The sequence below is a fragment of the Oncorhynchus mykiss genome, chromosome 5 (assembly GCF_013265735.2).
Source record: "Oncorhynchus mykiss isolate Arlee chromosome 5, USDA_OmykA_1.1, whole genome shotgun sequence".
Classification (NCBI taxonomy): Eukaryota; Metazoa; Chordata; class Actinopteri; order Salmoniformes; family Salmonidae; genus Oncorhynchus; species Oncorhynchus mykiss.
The window spans coordinates 26,660,719-26,678,057 of record NC_048569.1 but is presented as its reverse complement, the minus strand read 5'-3'; the positions used below and the strand labels follow the sequence as shown (position 1 = coordinate 26,678,057).

At 43.3% G+C, this 17,339-nt stretch overlaps 2 protein-coding genes across 4 annotated transcripts in view; both read left to right on the top strand.

Moving 5' to 3' along the window:
- Positions 1 to 8,171, top strand: part of LOC110523515 (breakpoint cluster region protein) — a 134,227-nt gene extending 126,056 nt beyond the window's left edge. The window contains exons 21-23 of the mRNA XM_036977154.1: positions 2,792 to 2,897; positions 3,766 to 3,928; positions 4,011 to 8,171. Of these exons, the coding sequence (XP_036833049.1) occupies positions 2,792 to 2,897; positions 3,766 to 3,928; positions 4,011 to 4,100 (359 nt within the window). The 3' untranslated portion in view covers positions 4,101 to 8,171. The remainder of the gene's footprint in view (positions 1 to 2,791; positions 2,898 to 3,765; positions 3,929 to 4,010) is intronic.
- Positions 8,172 to 8,243: 72 nt separating this feature from the next.
- LOC110523516 (cytospin-A) overlaps positions 8,244 to 17,339 on the top strand; it is a 40,426-nt gene continuing 31,330 nt past the window's right edge. Inside the window, exons 1-5 of one of the 3 annotated variants that reach the window (XM_036977151.1) lie at positions 8,244 to 8,565; positions 12,921 to 13,144; positions 13,456 to 13,648; positions 13,780 to 14,074; positions 14,446 to 16,124. In XM_036977151.1, coding sequence (XP_036833046.1) covers positions 13,493 to 13,648; positions 13,780 to 14,074; positions 14,446 to 16,124 — 2,130 coding nt within the window. In that variant the 5' untranslated portion in view covers positions 8,244 to 8,565; positions 12,921 to 13,144; positions 13,456 to 13,492. The remainder of the gene's footprint in view (positions 8,566 to 12,920; positions 13,145 to 13,455; positions 13,649 to 13,779; positions 14,075 to 14,445; positions 16,125 to 17,339) is intronic. The other 2 variants (XM_036977153.1, XM_036977152.1) reach the window with 2 other exon arrangements.

Below are 17,339 nucleotides of genomic sequence, written 5' to 3'. Positions count from 1 at the left end.
ATCACTCTCCTTGGTCAAATAGCCTAGAGGTGTGTTTTGGGTCATTTCCCAATTAAGCGCAAACCAGATGGGATGGTGTATCGCTACAGAATGCTGTGGTAGCCATGCTGTGGTAGCCATGCTGGTTAAGTGTGCCTTGAATTCCAAATAAATCACTGACAGTGTCACCAGCAAAGCACCCCCACACCATTACACCTCCTCTTCCATGCTTCACGTGCTAACCACACATGTGGAGATTAGAGGTCGACCGATTAATCGGCATGGGCGATTAATTAGGCCAGATTTCAAATTTTCATAACAATCGGTAATCTGCCTTTTTGGACACCAATTATGGCTCTTGTGTTCAGTGCAAGCAGAGTCAGGGTAGGGTATATGCAACAGTTTGGGCCGCCTGGCTCGTTGCGAACTATTGAAAGGCCATTTATTCCTAACAAAGACCGTAATTAATTTGCCACAATTTTACATAATTATGACATAACATTGGAGGTTGTGCAATGTAACAGCAATATTTAGACTTAGGATTGCCACCCGTTCGATAAAATACCTAACGGTTCCATATTTCACTGAAAGAATAAACGTTTTGTTTTCGAAATTATCCTTTCCGGATTTCACCATATTTATGACCAAAGGCTCATATTTCTGTGTGTTTATTATATTATAATTAAGTATATGATTTGATATTTGATAGAGCAGTCTGACTGAGCGGTGGTAGGCAGCAGCAGGCTCGTAAGCGTTCATTCAAACAGCAGCTCTTAGCAATGCTTGATTCCCAGCACTGTTTATGACTTCATGCCTATCAACCTCCGAGATTAGGCTGGCAATACTAAAGTGCCTATAAGAACATCCAATAGTCAAAAGTATATGAAATACAAATGGTATAGAGAGAAATAGTCCTATAATAACTACAACCTAAAACTTCTTAACTGGGAATATTGAAGACTCATGTTATAAGGAACCACCAGCTTTCATATGTTCTCATGTTCTGAGCAAGGAACTTAAACGTTAGCTTTCTTACATGGCACATATTGCACTTTTACTTTCTTCTCCAACACTGTGTTTTTGCATTATTTAAACCAAATTGAACATGTTTCATTATTTATTTGAGACTAAATTGATTTGATTTATGTATTATATTAAGTTAAAATAAAAGTGTTCATTGTTCATTCAGTATTGTTGTAATTGCCATTTATTTACATATATATATATATATATATATAAATCATCCGATTAATCGGTATTGGCTTTTTTTTGTCCTCCAATAATCGGTATCGGCGTTGAAAAATCCTAATCGGTCGACCTCTAGTGGAGATTATCCTTTCACCTACTCTGCGTCTCACAAAGACGCGGAGGTTGGAACCAAAAATCTAAAATTTGGACTCAGACCAAAGGACAGATTTCCACCAGTCTAATGTCCATTGCTTGTGTTTCTTGGCCCAAGCAAGTCTCTTCTTCTTATTGGTGTCCTTTAGCAGTGGTTTCTTTGCAGCAATTCGACCATGAAGGCCTGATTCACGCAGTCTCCTCTGAACAGTTGATGTTGAGATGTCTGTTACTTGAACTCTGTGAAGTATTTATTTGGGCTGCAATCTGAAGTACAGTTAACTTTAATGATCTTATCATCTGCAGCAGAGGTAACTCTGGGTCTTCCTTTACTATGGTGGTCCTCATGAGAGCCAGTTTCTTTATAGCAACATTTTTTCAAAGTTCTTGAAATTTTCTGAATTGACTGATCTTCATGTCTTAAAGTAATGATGGACTGTCGTTTCTCTTTGCTTGCTTGAGCTGTTCTTGCCATAATATGGACATAGTATTTTACCAAATAGGCATATCTTATGTATACCGCCCCTACCTTGTCACAACACAACTGATTTGCTCAAACCCATTAAGAAGGAAAGATATTCCACAAATTAATTGAAATATATTCCAGGTGACTACCTCATGAAGCTGGTTGAGAGAATGCCAAGAGTGTGCAAAGCTGTCAAGGCAAAGGGTGGCTACTTTGAAGAATCTCAAATATAACATTCGTTTAACTTTTTTTGCTTACTACATGATTCAATATGAGTTATTTCATAGTTGTGATGTCTTAACTATTATACAATGTAGAATGTAGAAAATAGTACAAATAAAGAAATCCTTGAATGAGTAGGTGTGTCCAAACTTTTGACTGGTACTGTACCTACAGTGAGGGATTTTTTTTTTGATTCCCTGCTGATTTTGTACGTTTGCCCACTGACAAAGAAATGATCCGTCTATAATTTTAATGGTAGGTTTATTTGAACAGAATAACAACAAAAAAATCCAGAAAAACGCATGTCAAAAATTTTATCAATTGATTTGCATTTTAATGAGGGAACTAAGTATTTGACCCTTCTGCAAAACATGACTTAGTACTTGGTGGCAAAACCTTTGTTGGCAATCACAGAGGTCAGACGTTTCTTGTAGTTGGCCACCAGCTTTGCACACATCTCAGGAGGGATTTTGTCCCACTCCTCTTTGCAGATCTTCTCCAAGTCATTAAGGTTTCGAGGCTGACGTTTGGCAACTCAAATCTTCAGCTCCCTCCACAGATTTTCTATGGGATTAAGGTCTGGAGACTGGTTAGGCCACTCCAGGACCTTAATGTGCTTCTGCTTGAGCAACAAATAAACCTACCATTAAAATTATAGACAGATCATTTCTTTGTCAGTGGGCAAACATACAAAATCAGCAGGGGATCCCTCACTGTATAATATTATCATGGTATAATTTAGCACTCAGTTTAATGTGTGAATGTCTGTCTCTCTGTCTGCAGCCCTGTCTGACAGCGTTGCCAAAGAGAGCTGCATGCTGAATCTACTGCTGTCACTGCCAGAACCCAACCTGGTCACATTCCTCTTCCTTCTGGATCACTTGAAGAGGTACACACAGACAGACACACAGTCATAGAGCTACCACAGACATAGAGCTACCACAGACATAGAGCTACCACAGTCATAGAGCTACCACAGTCATAGAGCTACCACAGTCATAGAGCTACCACAGTCATAGAGCTACCATAGACAAAGCGCTACCACAGTCATAGCGCTACCACAGACATAGTGCTACCACAGACATAGCGCTACCACAGTCATAGAGCTACCACAGTCATAGAGCTACCAGTCATAGAGCTACCACAGTATAGAGCTACCACAGTCATAGAGCTACCACAGTCATAGAGCTACCACAGTCATAGAGCTACCACAGTCATAGAGCTACCACAGACATAGAGCTACCACAGACATAGAGCTACCACAGACATAGAGCTACCACAGACATAGAGCTACCACAGACATAGAGCTACCACAGACATAGAGCTACCACAGACATAGAGCTACCACAGACATAGAGCTACCACAGACATAGAGCTACCACAGACTTGGCGCTACCACAGACTTGGCGCTACCACAGACTTGGCACTACCACAGACTTGGCGCTACCACAGACTTGGCGCTACCACAGACTTGGCGCTACCACAGACTTGGCGCTACCACAGACTTGGCGCTACCACAGACTTGGCGCTACCACAGACTTGGCGCTACCACAGACATAGCGCTACCACAGACATAGAGCTACCACAGTCATAGCGCTACCAGAGACATAGAGCTATGTACAGACAAACACAGGCATTTAGAGACAAGCAGATCCCAAAATCTTTCTTTGAATAAGTAATACAGTGATTATTAGGTCCTTTCACTTGGTGTATTACCATGAGCTACCATTCACCCTCTGTCTCTCCCTGCTCCCCAGGGTGGCTGACAAGGAGAGCATCAACAAGATGTCCCTCCACAACCTGGCCACGGTGTTTGGCCCCACCCTGCTGCGGCCTGCAGAGAAGGACAGCAAGATCCCCACCAACCCCACGCAGCCTATCAGCATGGGAGACAGCTGGTCCCTGGAGGTCATGTCACAGGTAGGCGATATAGTCTCTGTCCCTCACCCCATCCCTCTTCTTTGATATTGAGGTCCCTCTAACTGTCCGTCTTTCCCTCCAGGTCCAGGTGTTGCTGTACTTCCTCCAGCTGGAGACCATCCCCACGCCGGACAGTAAGCGTCAGAGCATCCTCTTCTCCACCGAAGTGTAGTGTTCCACAGGTTCCCATCATGATGACAATGGGAGAGAGAGGCTGTGATAGAGACGTCGACTCAAACTGAGTCTACAGTATGTCCATTTGGGAAGGCTACTGAGAGTGAGAATGGCCTTTGCTGGACTGCAGCAGGAGATGTATTCTGCACTGATTCTGGACATAGCTTGCAGAGGGCGCCACCATCCCTCTGAGAACAAGAGGGTGGACACCAATCCTCTGTTGTACCACACATATCTGATGATGATAACGCATTAATACATCACACCCAATAGCCAGTGTGACTCTTTGTGCCTCTCTGATGCATCATATCCTCCTCTTCTCGCTCTGTCTCTTCGCTCTCATGTCGAAGCTCCACAGCTTGTGTACGGTGTACGGAATGAATGCCACTATTGAACATGCCTGCTGCAACCCTAAATGAAACACTTCAATTTGAGTCTGATCAGCATGTAGGGGAAAAGAGTGTCCAAGGTTTTTATTTTTTTTGTTGCTATTGGCTCCTGCTTTGTAGGCAGAAAAACAAGCAGGGCCTGCACAGCGTTTTGTTTAGCCTTTTCAAATGTTGAGTTATTTCTTAATCCACTGCTGAAGAGATTCCAGCCGTATGTTTTACACATGATACATTAGGACCACAATGCTACGAGAGTTATGTTGAAAAGGAACATCTGGGTTCTCTGAAGACTTTTAAAGAGGAACATCCAGAGCTGCCAGGATCACCAGTCTATTTGTGCGTCCCAGGAATCCACCACTCACGACAACAACAAAGTGTTTACAAGGTAAACAAACCTTGGACAAAGGCAGAGACGAGGAGACTGCAACAAAGGCATTTGTGAAATAGGAACAGTTGACAGAAACAGAGTATCTATCAGTTATAATAAGACTGCCTACAGTTTGGACCATAAAGCAATTCCCTCTATTTGTGTTCTTTGTGTTTCAAGTAGTCCTCAGCTTAAATACCCAGGAAGCAATAGATTTTCTAACATAGGAGTTTGTCTGCATTCATATCCTTAGTCCGGGGATGTCCTCATGGTAACATAGGAGATCTTGCCAAAATGATCTGTTGTTTGGGAAAAAATTAAACTATTGTATTTACAGATACAGTACAGTATGTACATAATGCTGTAATTGTTGTATTTGTTATGATTATAATTTATGAAGAAAAAATGGGGGGGTGGGGCAGAAATCAATGTTTTTTTTTCTATGTGCTTGTTTTGATTTGATGAAGGTGGTATAGGTTACAGACTTGAGTCCTGGAGGTCTGAGGTGATGGGAGATCATATGCTGCCTATGTAACCAGGATGTAGCCTTGTTGTGGGAATAACTGCAGTTTTGTCCAGCCTAATGTTAGCCATGTATCCATCATTAAGGTAACACTCCATCTTTGAATGCCAATGTCCCAACCCCTCTTCATCTGTTCGAGTGTTCTAGTCCCTAACCACCCACCCTGAAATCTTGATGTGTTACTGAAGTAGGATACAAAACAGTACATTTAGTTGTATACAGAACAACAATACCATGTTTCTTCTCTACAATTTACAATAATAACATGTTCCCTTTCTACAACTTACAACAATACCATGTTTCCGCTCTACAGCTGTGTCGGTGGAGACAGTTATTCTCATGAAAATGAAAATAATTCACCTGTTTCAAACAAGTTGCGCTAAATTGTGGATGCTTAGCCAAAGTGGACCATTCTGTTGATGTTATGAAGGAATACTTGTTTATCCTCTTTTCAATGAAAGTGACCCATCTGTTTCTCACCCATATTTGTGAGGTTGGCTGGACAGCTGTCATTAACTGTCCTCCACACCCTTCCTTAAGCTCTTCTCCCTCCTGGTCTGCCTCATAGTAACCCACCAAAGGGCCATGGAAAAGAAAATGCTCTTAGAATATTTTGTTCAGAAGGAAAAAAGAGAAGATTTATATTAGAATGGTTTTAATTTCAGTACCTGTAGGCATGTTTGATTCAAGTTATTTTCATCTGTGTGTTGTCATAAACATATTGTTATATTGGGCAGCAGGATGTTAGTGACCAACAAGTGTTTTGGTTTTGATAAACCAAGCTTAAAATATGATATTTCATTCTGGCTGGATAATTGTTAACAAGTAATGTGTTTACTAACTCAGTCTGTACTACTGTCTGCACTACTGAGATTTCATGAAGAACTCTGACATTTTGAAGTTAGCAGAGACATTTCCGACAGTTTTGGGGTTGTACATGCAACATTTGTGCGCACACATGCGTGAGTGAGTGAATGAAATAATGGGATGATTTGCTGTAAAAAAAAAAAAAGTAGAATTAAGACATAACGTTTCAAATCCGGACTTATCCATATGCTAACATATCAACTAAATCAGCTCCAGTTAATAGCCATAGTCATAACTTTAGTAACACATTTTGTCCTAATATATCCTCACATGTCCCATACACACAACTGTACAATGGAGGAAGCCATGAGAGAGAAAGGCAGTGCATTCACCATTCATTTAGATCTCTTTGATTTATATCATTAGTGCTCAATGTGACCTGCTCTGCTCCATTGTGCCTCTGCGTCACAGCTTTTATTCAGAACGTATGCCGTGGATTTCAATGTGTCAGTGGAATTGCTGTAAGGAGACTTACTGGGGTGCTGTAGTCTCCCTCGCCTTTTGAGAAAACAGACCTGTCCTTAAGGCACCTATTTTGAGACCAATACATGAACGTAGAGTTTGGTATCGCACTTCATGGCACTATTAGCCTGTGTGGGAGATCTTGTCTGAATATTATGATACCAAGCTAAGCCCAATTCATGTTTGCAATCATAGGAGACAGACACACAGATGCTTAGTCAATAACCCTCACTCTGCCTTAGCTCTGTCAACATTAGCGAAATAACTCATTTTCAGCTTTTCTGTTCCAGTTCTGTGTAAAATGAAGTCTACTGTATTTACGGAGCTGAATACCCTCATCTGAAGGAAAAATATATTAGTAGTAGCAAAGTGGTATCTATACTTGTAGAAGGAGGACACTTTCAAAATTCACTGTCATGCTATATGACTCATATATAGATAATATCTCTCAAGGCTCTATGCTATGCTGTGTATCGTTCATTTGCAAGATGTACTTTGTTTTTTCAAATAACTGCCAAACAGTTTGTAACCATCTGCTGTCCTAACTGTAACTACTGTATGTATCAACATGTCACTAATCCAAAACATGATCTAATTTGGAGGGGCTTGCACTTACAGTTCCTTTTGGTTTTACTCCAGACTGCCCACTGTGATGCTTTAGGACATTTTCTGTGGTTTGGAGAGAAAAGATTGCAAGGAAAGATGAAGGTTATTTGAGTTTATATAGGTTAGTCATCTCTCTAACCTTGTCTTATGGTTGTACAATATGTATTGTATGTATCATACTAGAGGCATTGGGTTCTTAGGTTTATTTATTGTGATGTTCATCAATACATTTAGGATTAATCATGTTAATAAAACAGTTGAGTAATTAGGCTTCAACTGAACGAGAACTTGGTTATTGATTGTCAGTGTGATTCTTCACAGGGCTAGTCACTTACCCTGCCTCTTTCATAACGAAGTCATATATGTCAACATAAGATTATTCTAAATATGTGTACTATGTTTTAAAGTCTAAAAATATGGAATATATTACTCTATGTACGACTTTAGCATTTCAGTGTATGCATACTGTATGATGAATGAATATTCATTCTTTCAGTCCTTGTAAGTTGACATGAGCCTGGCAATAGTTTATTATAATTCACTCCCTTATTAAACGTATTTTAAATGACCTGAAACCATGTTTTGACATCTTGGGAATATGTGTGTTTTATTCCACATTTTCTAGTTAACTGTGTGAAGCTAAAATGATGGTACTTGCTGGTCATCCACAAAAAAATACATTTGACCTTTTTTCTGTTTTTCAATTTAGATTTATTTCCTTCTGGTCAACATACATGTTATGTCATGAGTCTGTAAAAAGGGATACTGTAGTCTGAGGAAAATACATGTTTGGAAGGCATTGGCAGCCTCTGTACACAAAATGTATAATAAAATCAGTATCTATGTAAAAAAAAATCTGGCAATGCCTTATATCTTCAATTGAGCATATCTTGACCTGGACCCTACTAGATTTTACAGATCGCATACATATCACCACATCACAGATTCACTATATGTCATTGTTATCACATGTTTTCCTCGACATGTGCATCAGACAACACTTAAGACCCTCGTCGTAATGGCCCCCACCATATAATTTGCTACATTCCAAAAAGGACGTGGAGAGGGATCTGTCAGCGACGTCCTACAATTCCAACCATTAATCGGGAATGCTCATGCTGTGTGTCCTGTCAATGGAGAATATCAAGGGGCAGGGACGCTGAGGATGGAGTGCATGAAATGACCAATAACTGCATATTGTAACCGATGGTATCCGAGTCATTCGATTATCTCTACCAAAGAATTCCAGGTAAAATGTGTTAGATGTTTTTCAAATTGTGATTGCTTGTGTGTAACTAGCTAGCTGCATGTATTGTAGGTGGCTAGCTAGCTAGCTAACGAGTTAACGTAGCTAGCTAACCTTACAGTAACTTCATCGAGCCAGCAGTGTCTGATAATTAAAATGTATAGAAACAACACACCTAGGTAACTAAATAGTATGCTAGATAACAAAATACAATAACATTACTGTTGTCTTTTAATTTCGTTAGCTAGTTACTTTCCTCCCCTCCTAACAAAGATGAGAAGGGTTAGGGTAAAGAAAGATCCACTCATTTTGACCAAATTGAGACACAATTTATATTGCAGCCATACTATCACATTGCATAAAGTCAGAATAGGGTTGACATCATAGTAGTGTGTTCTGCCAGCCATGGTAGTGTGTCCACTATCAGTAACCTGTCAAACTATTTATTTATCATTCATGTGATGTTTCACACTATGTGAAGGAGATGTATCTCTTGAGTAGTCATGCTCATTTAACTGCAACCACCACATATATATTGGGACTGTTGTGATCATTACATGTCACACTAAGCCTTATTAGTTCGCTACTTCTAGTGGCATTCTGCACCCTGGAATAGATTGAGATTAATAAAGAGTAACTGGCATGAAGGATCATTTGACATGGTGCAGTAAAAATCACAGTCTGGCAAGCAATTAGCATAGTTTATTGAGCAGACAACTGGTATTGACTTTTGCTGCCTGCAGCACATTCCGGGCCACACAATGTCCCCAAAAATCCCCAACATTCCTCCAAACCTGCGTGAGGTCCCTGGACATGGGGGAAGGGGTTTCAGCTTGTGTTATTAAAGCTATGGGGGAAAAGGAGAAGAGAGGAGGGCCAGTGTTATAGGGTCATCGCTTTTAGGAGCAAGATGAGGAATTTGAGGCAGTAGAGAGACTATCCAGTCAGTGTGGTTTTATTCTTGTGGAGCAGCAAATGTAGCCTAGGCCTGTTCTCTATCTATGTAACCGTAGCATGGACAGTGAATCAGCGCCACTGCTAAATGGATATAGGGGAAACACTGGAATCATGTTTTTCTTGCCTTGTGGATGATCTGGCTTTTCGTGACAATATTCTTTATGTATTCCTCTTCTGTGATGCTCAACACAGTGTTCTGCCCATTAAACCTTGATATGAGATCTGTCAGGAGCCATCTGGTGTTGTAAATAATGGTGCAGCTGCTCTCTTAAAACAGACAGCAGTGTTTTGAAAACCTGGCACCTCTGCATCCTACCCCTGCCGTAGTGAACAAGGTTAATTTGTGGAATTCAGCAGGGTTAGGGCCTACAAGCAGTTGTTACTGTCCTGTGTAAAATACTGAGTCATACTCAAGCAATACTCAATCTGTTAGTCAGCAATCATTCATCCGCTCTCTTTTCTTCCGGTTCCACATATCAACCCCCCCCCCCCCCCATCCAACCTCTGTCTCTCTTTGCTTTCTAGGGTTGTTTCCTGGTGGTTGTGTCAAACGTTTGTCTGGTCTCCACCCTCAGCAGCACCAATCTATATAGGCCTTGTACAAACCATACGATGCATTCATAGTCCCCTCTCACTTCCTCCAGTATCTATCTGGTCTGATTTAGTATTGGCTTTAATTAGGTCAATAGGAAATTACAGTCAGCCAGACTCAGTGGGGATCCAAAGACACCAGCCTAAGCTCAGACTTTTACCAGGTCAGTTGTTCACTCAAGGTCAGGCTCGGTCATTAGACGCTGGCTCACCCTTGGGCTGTCCACTGTGATCATATTATTTTAAAATTAGATTTTAATCTTAGGCAACTGATTCAAGTTGTAGGCTAAGAGTGCATTGAGAAAGCTTTAAAAGAATAGACTATATTTCAGACTAACAGTTGCATTTGATGTTGCAGTTAACAGGTAAAGCTTTTTAACACATGGACTTGAAACAACAGAAACACATCTGGTATCTGACTGCCCTTTCCTGAGTTGGCTATACGTGTTCTGTTGTCTGTGTGTGTGTGTTACTCCCTCATTTCAAATGAAGAAAGTATGTCCTACACACAACACTGAGTTATGCTAGTGCATACTGAGTGTTGTTACCCTGTCGTCCCATTCCTTCTACTCTTCAACTCCAGAATTCCAGCTATGGTATAATTTTCTAGTCTTATTGTCCGATCCATCTTCAGCGCAAACATATCTACCCCGACGGTCTGGTACTAATATCATTTTGCTCACCATGGCCAGCCCAGGATGTTTATTTACTGTAGCTTAGGCTATGTATTTCCTTTTTTGGTAAAACAATTAGACACGGCTACATTCTTCTGGTACTGATACTTTATCATAACACTTCACTCTACAGAAGGAGCCTGAAAGATGAGCTTTTCACAACTGCCACCAATTCTGAGTCTGGCTGCATCCTCAGTAAGCCTTTCTAAAAACGATCTGACTCGGGGTGGTGTTGATATCCTGCCTCTTGTTGTTTGAACATGATGCACTACAAGGATATACTCCCTTTTACTAGATGCCCCAACTCTGTCAGTGAACCATGTGGGTGGGCAGATGTCTGTTAGGTTGGGTGTGTCTCTAGACATGTAGTTGCTTTGTCCACAGTTCAAACGGATCTAGTTCAAATATAAGGGAAGGGGGCTGTGGAGAGGAAATGTTATGGTTACTATGGTTATACCTGTCTTTGTAAAAATGTTCAAAGCTATCTTGCGTGCTATTGCAGGGTAGTGGTTATAATAGTCCAGCTTTATCTATGGTATGAATAGACTGATCTGGGAATGGGGACTTACAGACTGTTCGTCAGTCAGGTAATATGTGCTTGATTCTAGGTGATGACTAGTAGCCTGATCAATTTGAATAATCAGTCTTATCTTGAAGAAAAAGAGGGTCGCCATCTCAGACATAAGCCAACTGAAGTGAGTGTTTTTTCTCATTGTCTGGGCACCGTTATAGGCCTGCACACACAGGCTCCTCATGCCTCGTAAGGCCCAGTCGACCTGCCCAGACCACTGTTACTGCTGCAGCTACAGTACAACCGCCTCGTGATGTTGTGATAAGAGGCAGCTACAGTTGAAGTCGGAAGTTTACATACACTTAGGTTGGAATCATTGAAACTCGTTTTTCACAAATTTCTTGTTAACAAACTATAGTTTTGGCAAGTCGGTTAGGACATCTACTTTGTGCATGACACAAGTAATTTTTCCAACAATTGTTTACAGACAGATTATTTCACTTATAATTCATTGTATCACAATTCTAGTGGGTCAGAAGTTTACATACACTAAGTTGACTGTGCCTTTAAGCAGCTTGGGCTTTAGAAGCTTTTCATAGGCTAATTGACATCATTTGAGTCAGTTGGAGGTGTACCTGTGGATGTATTTCAAGGCCTACCTTCAAACTCAGTGCCTCTTTGCTTGACATCATGGGGAAATCAGCGAAGACCTCAGAAAAACAATTGTAGACCTCCACAAGTCTGGTTCATCCTTTGGAGCAATTTCGCCTGAAGGTACCACGTTTATCTGTACAAACAATAGTACGCAAGTATAAACACCATGGGACCACGCAGCCGTCATACCGCTCAGGAAGGAGACGCGTTCTGTCTCCTAGAGATGAACGTACTTTGGTGCGAAAAGTGCAAATCAATCCCAGAACAACAGCAACGGACCTTGTGCAGATGCTGGAGGAAACCAGTACAAAAGTTTCTATATCCACAGTAAAACGAGTCCTACAATGACACAACCTGAAAGGCAGCTCAGCAAGGAAGAAGCCACTGCTCCAAAACCGCCATAAAAAAGCCAGACTACCATTTGCAACTGCACATGGGGACAAAGATTGTACCTTTTGGAGAAATGTCCTCTGGTCTGATGAAAAAAATATATAACTGTTTGGCCATAATGACCATCATTATGTTTGGAGGAAAAAGGGGGAGGCTTGCAAGCCAAAGAACACCATCCCAACCGTGAAGCATGGGGGTGACAGCAGCATGTTATGGGGGTGCTTTGCTGCAGGAGGGACTGGTGCACTTCACAAAATAGATGGCATCATGAGGCAGGAAAATTGGCCATGCTACCAAATACTAATTGAGTGTATGTAAACTTTTGACCCACTGGGAATGTGATGATATAAATAAAAGCTGAAATAGATAATTAAATCTATTATTCTGGCATTTCACATTCTTAAAATAAAGTGGTGATCCTAACTGACCTAAGACAGGTAATTTTTCTAGGATATTTTTTTTCTCACAGAAATGGTGAAAAAGTGAGTTTAATTGTATTTGGCTAAGGTGTATGTAATCTTCAGACTTCAACTTTAGCTACAGGCCTGAGACCTTCAGTCACACGCCTCGTGTGCTTTCAGATCTGAATCCAATGACCGCTCCCTCGTGTGATCTGTGTGAGTCACTGTCTGAGAAGGATGCAGTGCTGGCTGGCGTTTGAACATAAATAGCATCGACCACAGCACAGAAGAACTGTGAAGTCATTTTGTCCGTACTCCAGACTAGACAGCAACTCCTTAGCTACTAGCGAGCCCATAGATGACAGACCGTGTTCTCCCAAGAAAACTACTGCCACAGGCATCAGGTAACTAACTGGATTTTTCAAAAGGCAATCTAGGCTAATTGGTTATTCTGGAAATTGATTTCAAATGAATGATTTACAAACTCGTTTTTAGACTGTTGGGCTGCCTACTATAATTCTTGTAGTTGTAGGCTGCGTTTTATGTGGGTTTAATATTTACATGAGTTGTAAGAGGTTGTTCACTGATGTTAATTATGGCATAATAATGAAATATGTTTTCCTGACTGAGAAACTAGAAACCCTCTGTGATGCATGCGTTACCACCTCATCCTGTTATTAACTCCTGAATGCTTGTGTGTTTTTGTTCCACACAGATTGCATTGTAAATGTCTGAGAAACCTAGAGCCCAGTATGAGGAAGACGACCAGGCCAGTGGCCGGCCTATTCAAAGCCACGGCAGCAGGCACTAAGTTCCAGACTGGGGAGAGAGTCAAGCCTGAGGGCGCCACCATGGGCACAGCCGGCAAGAATACGGCCAAGACCTCCGCTACCGCACCACTCTCTAAGGTACAAATGCAGAAGGCACATACAAATAACCGTGCGAGCACTTTTGCTACATACTAAGAACAACCATGAAGCTGATTATCTTTATAGGTCCAATATGTGGTGTGTTAACTATCATCTTTCTCTTTGGCCAGGCGAAGAGCAGCGATGACTTGTCATCAGCAACAACAGTAGGAAGTGGAGCCTCTGCTGGGAGCAGCACTATTCCCAAGGCGAAGAAGACTGGCTCTGCCCACTCTTCAACCTATTCCACTACAGGTACTAGCAACCCAGAGGGCAAGACAAAGACTAGCTCTGCCCACTCTTCAACCTCTTCCACTACAGGTACTAGCAACCCAGAGGGCAAGACAAAGACTAGCTCTGCCCACTCTTCAACCTCTTCCACTACAGGTACTAGCAACCCAGAGGGCAAGACAAAGATTAGCTCAGGTACATCAACCATAGAGCTACTAACAGACTATACTCTGGTTTGTGATTAGCTCAGGTACATCAACCATAGAGCTACTAACAGACTATACTCTGGTTTGTGATTAGCTCAGGTACATCAACCATAGAGCTACTAACAGACTATACTCTGGTTTGTGATTAGCTCAGGTACATCAACCATAGAGCTACTAACAGACTATACTCTGGTTTGTGATTAGCTCAGGTACATCAACCATAGAGCTACTAACAGACTATACTCTGGTTTGTGATTAGCTCAGGTACATCAACCATAGAGCTACTAACAGACTATACTCTGGTTTGTGATTAGCTCTAACTTCTTTACCTTCAGTAACGTGTTGTATTGTACTCCTCAGGCAAGCGTGGGACCTCCTCTGTGGTGAAGGAGCCCGGTTCATCCCGGGAGGGCCTGCGAGAACGCTCCAGAACTGGCACCGCCAGCAGGAAGCTCTCCGGACCCTCGGACACCTTGGCACCGCCCAAGAGAGTCCGCAGCCGAGCCATGACTGAGTCCGAGTCCCGTATGAGCAAGTCCAGGTCGGATGGGCAGCTCAGCAATAAGACGCTCCTGGAGAGCAGGGTGAAGGATCTGCTGGGCCTGGCCAAGAGCAAAGATGTGGAGATCCTCCACCTGCGCACCGAGCTGCGGGCCATCCGTGTCCAGCTAGGCCTGCCTGAGGAGGATGGGGGGAGCAGAGAGAGGGGCGAGGGAGAGGAGACTGCTGAGGCTGAGCCCCTACAGGAACAGAAAAAAGAAGCTACTCCGCTCATCTATACAGACGTTGAGTCCACCCTGCTCTTGCTGCAGGACCAGAACCAGGGGATCCGCGTGGAACTGAACATGCTAAAGAGTGAGAACCGCATGCTGAAGGACCGCCTCAATGCCATGGGTTTCTCGCTGGAGCAGAGGCTGGACTGCTCCCTCAAAGCCCCACGAGGCTCCTGCCTCAGCCCAGAGCTTCCCCCAGCCAGCGGTGGCAGAGATGGAGGGTTCCAACGGGCCCCTTTTCAACATGGGGTCTCCCCACACAGCTCTGCCTGCGGCTCCAATGAAGACCTTCTGGACCCCCGGCGAGCCATCTCCCCTGAGGCGGCCGACAGCGAGTGCAGCGAAGCCTACCAGCCGATCACCTCCAGCGATGATGCCCTGGACGCCCCCTCTGGTTCTGCCTCTGCCTGCTGCTCCTCCTCTGAGTCAGAGGGCGGGCCACCGAGTAACTGCGAGCGCTCCTGTAGCGGCAGCAGTGGCAACACCAGCGAGGTGTCGGTGGCCTGTCTAACGGAGCGCATTCACCAGATGGAGGAGAACCAGCACTGCACCTCTGAGGAGCTCCAGGCCACACTACAGGAGCTGGCCGACCTGCAGCAGATCACCCAGGAACTAAGCACAGAGAACGAGAGGCTGGGCGAGGAGAGGGTCATTCTGGTAGACTCCTTGTGCCAGCAAGGTGACCGGCTGGAGTTGTACGGCCAGCAGATGGACTACTTCCGGGGCCTGCTGGACGAGCACCGCCTGGCCTATGCCCCGGTCGACGAGGAGGACACTAAGAGCAGCCGCTACCTGGAGCTGGAGCGTCGCTACGTGGACCTGACTGATGGGACCCACTTCGAGAGGGAGCAGCTGCTGGGGGTGCAGCAGCACCTGAGCGGGGCACTGAAAATGGCGGAGCAGGACAACGCAGAAGCCCAGGGCCTGATATCAGCGCTAAAGGAGAGGGTGCACATGGCTGAGCGGCAGGCTGAGATGGAGCGCCGGGATAGGGCAGTGGCGGCCACAGAGCTGGAGGTCCTGAGGGAGGCGGCCGTGGGCGAGCAGGTGGAGTTGGCTCGATGCAGGGCCCAGCTGGAGCAGGAGAGACAGAGGGTGTCTGACCTCTACTCCATCCACAATGCCGGGGACAAGATGGACATCCGCCACCAGCTGGAAAGCGAGAGGAGGGACAAGGAGAGGGCAGAGGCGGAGTCTGCTCAGCTGCATGAGGAGCTGGACCACACCCGCGACGAGGCCGCCAGGCTGGAGGACGGTATCAGCAAGGTCACACATTCTCATATGTAACATACTTTCATTTCAGATTCTCCATCAGTCTTGTGTTAGTATTTTACCCAATTCCTATGTTGGTATGTATGTGCGTGCAGTAACAGTCAAATGTTTGGACACGCCTACTCATTCAAGAGTTTTTCTTTATTTTTAATATTTTCTACATTGTAGAATAATACTGAAGACATCAACTATGAAATAACACAAGGAATCATGTAGTAACTAAAAAAGTGTTAAACAAATCAAAATATATTTTAGATTCTTCAAAGTAGCCACCCTTTTTGCCTTGATGACAGATTTGCACACTCTTGGCGTTCTCTCAACCAGCTTCATGAGGAATGCTTTTTTCCAACAGTCATGAAGGAGATCCCACGTATGCTGAGCACTTGTTGGCTGATTTTCCTTCACCCTGCTGTCCAACTCATCCCAAACCATCTCAATTGGGTTGAGGTCGGGTGATTGTGGAGGCCAGGACATTTGATGCAGCACTCCATCACTTTCCTTGGTCAAATAGCCCTTACACAGCCTGGAGGTGTGTTTTGGGTCATTGTCCTGTTGAAAAACAAATGATAGTCCCACTAAGCGTAAACCAGATGGGCTGGCGTATTGCTGCAGAATGCTGTGGTAGACATGCTGGTTAAGTGTACCTTGAATTCCAAGTAAATCACAGACAGTGTCACCAGCAAAGCACCATCACACCACCACCTCCATGCTTCACGCATGGGAACCAGACGTTGCAGAGATCATCCTACCTACTCTGCGTCTAACAAAGACACGGCGGTTGGAACCAAAAATCTCACATTTGGGCTCATCAGACCAGATTTCCACTTTCCACTTACTCTTATTTCTTGGCCCAAGCAAGTCTTTTCTTCTTATTGGTGTCCTTTAGTAGAGGTTTCTTTGAAATTCCACAAATGAACTTTTAGCAAGGCACACCTGTTAATTGAAATGCATTCCAGGTGACTACCTCATGAAGCTGGTTGAGAGAATGCAAAGTGTGCAAAGCTGTCATCAAGGCAAAGGGTGGCTACTTTGAAGAAAAATATATAAAATATATTTTGAATTGTTTAGCACTTTTTGGGGGTTAGTACATGATTCCATATGGGTTATTTCACAGTTTTGATGTCTTCACTATTTTTCTACAATGTAGAAAATAGTAAAAATAAAGAAAAACCCTTGAATGAGTAGGTGTGTCCAAACTTTTGACTGGTG